The 1,547-nt window shown below is 48.1% G+C and overlaps 1 protein-coding gene across 1 annotated transcript; it reads right to left on the minus strand.

Moving 5' to 3' along the window:
- LOC308299916 (pyrin-like) lies at positions 1-1,326 on the minus strand (the record flags this gene model as incomplete). Its single annotated transcript, XM_080743694.1, has 2 exons — positions 1-922; positions 1,265-1,326. The coding sequence occupies 2 exons, from the start codon at positions 1,324-1,326 to the stop codon at positions 1-3; spliced, it is 984 nt and encodes a 327-aa protein (XP_080599820.1).
- Positions 1,327-1,547: the final 221 nt, after the last annotated feature.

The raw sequence follows: 1,547 nt of genomic DNA on the forward strand, positions 1-1,547 counted from the left end.
CTACATTGCAGTATTGATACTTTTACTTGAGTGAGAGATGATCAGAGGAGCAGAGTTTTTACCACCAGCATTACGACCTGGACTGAAGAATGGGTAGAGTTTCTCAGTGAAGGAGCAGCCAGTGAAAGAGTAGAGGTGAACTCTGGCCTCCACATCATAAAAGGAGACCAGACCCTCCTCATAATCCACAAACACTCCCACTTTCTGGACCTTCTCTCTGACAGGGAGGAGGACAGCAGGGTCAGCAGCAGCCTTGTACTCATTTCCATTCCTCAACCTTATAGACCAGTAACCATTGTTGGGGGTCGGTGTGATGACTCCCTTCCTGTTGATGGACTCTATGGCCACTCCTAAATCCCAGGCAGTCTTCCCTCTAACCTGAACCTCATAGTAAAACCTTCCTGAGGAGAAGCTTTGTTTTCCTAAGACACAGATACATGGAGAGAATCTCTCTTTGTTCCTCCTCCATCTCCTCCATACGTTTCCATCACTCACTTGTTTTCCATCCTCAGACAGGATGAGTGAGGGATATGCTGTATCAGGGTTCAGAGTCACATCCACTTTGTATTGCTGCATCCTCCTCAGCTCATCATCATTACACAGATTATCCATCTCTTGACGGAGTGTCTTCTCCAGCTGAGCCACAGCTTTCCTGAGTTTCCTCACAGTCCCCTCACATGAAGACCGAGGGACGTTGATCTTTGTCCAGTCCTTGGTGGGTGGAGGGGTGTTGATGGATGTGGTGTTCTGGAGGAGGTGGAGGTGGTCTTCAGTGTGTGGCTGCTTCAGCTCAGAGATTCTCTTCTCTAACTGAGCGATTTCTAGTTGAAGTTCTTTAATGAAGCCTTCAGCCTGTTTCTCTGTTGTTTTCTTCTTCTCTTCGATGACATTAATGAGCTCAGCCTGGCTTCTCTCGATAGAGCTGATCAGAGCAGTGAAGATCTGCACACTGCCTGCTATCTCTCTGTCTGCATCTTTCTTACTGAGCTCTACTGAGTGTTGGACCTCCTGAATCTTCACTTGTCTCTCCTGGACCATCTGCTGAACTTCAGCCACAGTCTTTCTTTCATATTCTTCTTTCAACTTGTGAACCCTGAACTGATCGGCCATCTCTGCGAGAACTTTATTAACAGCGAATTCAGGTCTCTTGTGGAAGGCGTTGCTACACAGCGGACACCTGCACACATCCTCGGTGTTCCAGTGCTGTGTGATGCAGGCTTTGCAGTAGTTGTGTCCACATGGAGTGGTGATTGGATCAGTGAACACATCCAGACAGATGGAACACAGGAGCTGCTCTTCGGACAGGAGACTGCTGGCAGGAGCCATTTCTACGAATTGAGAATACAATTGTAGAAACAATAATAACTGGAACGAGGGCGTCCTTTTCAAGAGAGTGCAGTGGCTGTGTTTGATGACGAGGCTACAGTTCCAACGTTCCTTGGGTATCGTGTCAGCCTGGCGTTTCGCTCTAACAAGCTCAGCTCCTCTTCTAAGCGCTGAAGGTGTTTTGGAGGCTCAAGTGGTCTTCCAGCAGTTGGTGATGGCCA

The sequence above is a fragment of the Nannobrachium achirus genome (assembly GCF_963921795.1).
Source record: "Nannobrachium achirus genome assembly, chromosome: 15".
NCBI lineage: Eukaryota > Metazoa > Chordata > Actinopteri > Myctophiformes > Myctophidae > Nannobrachium > Nannobrachium achirus.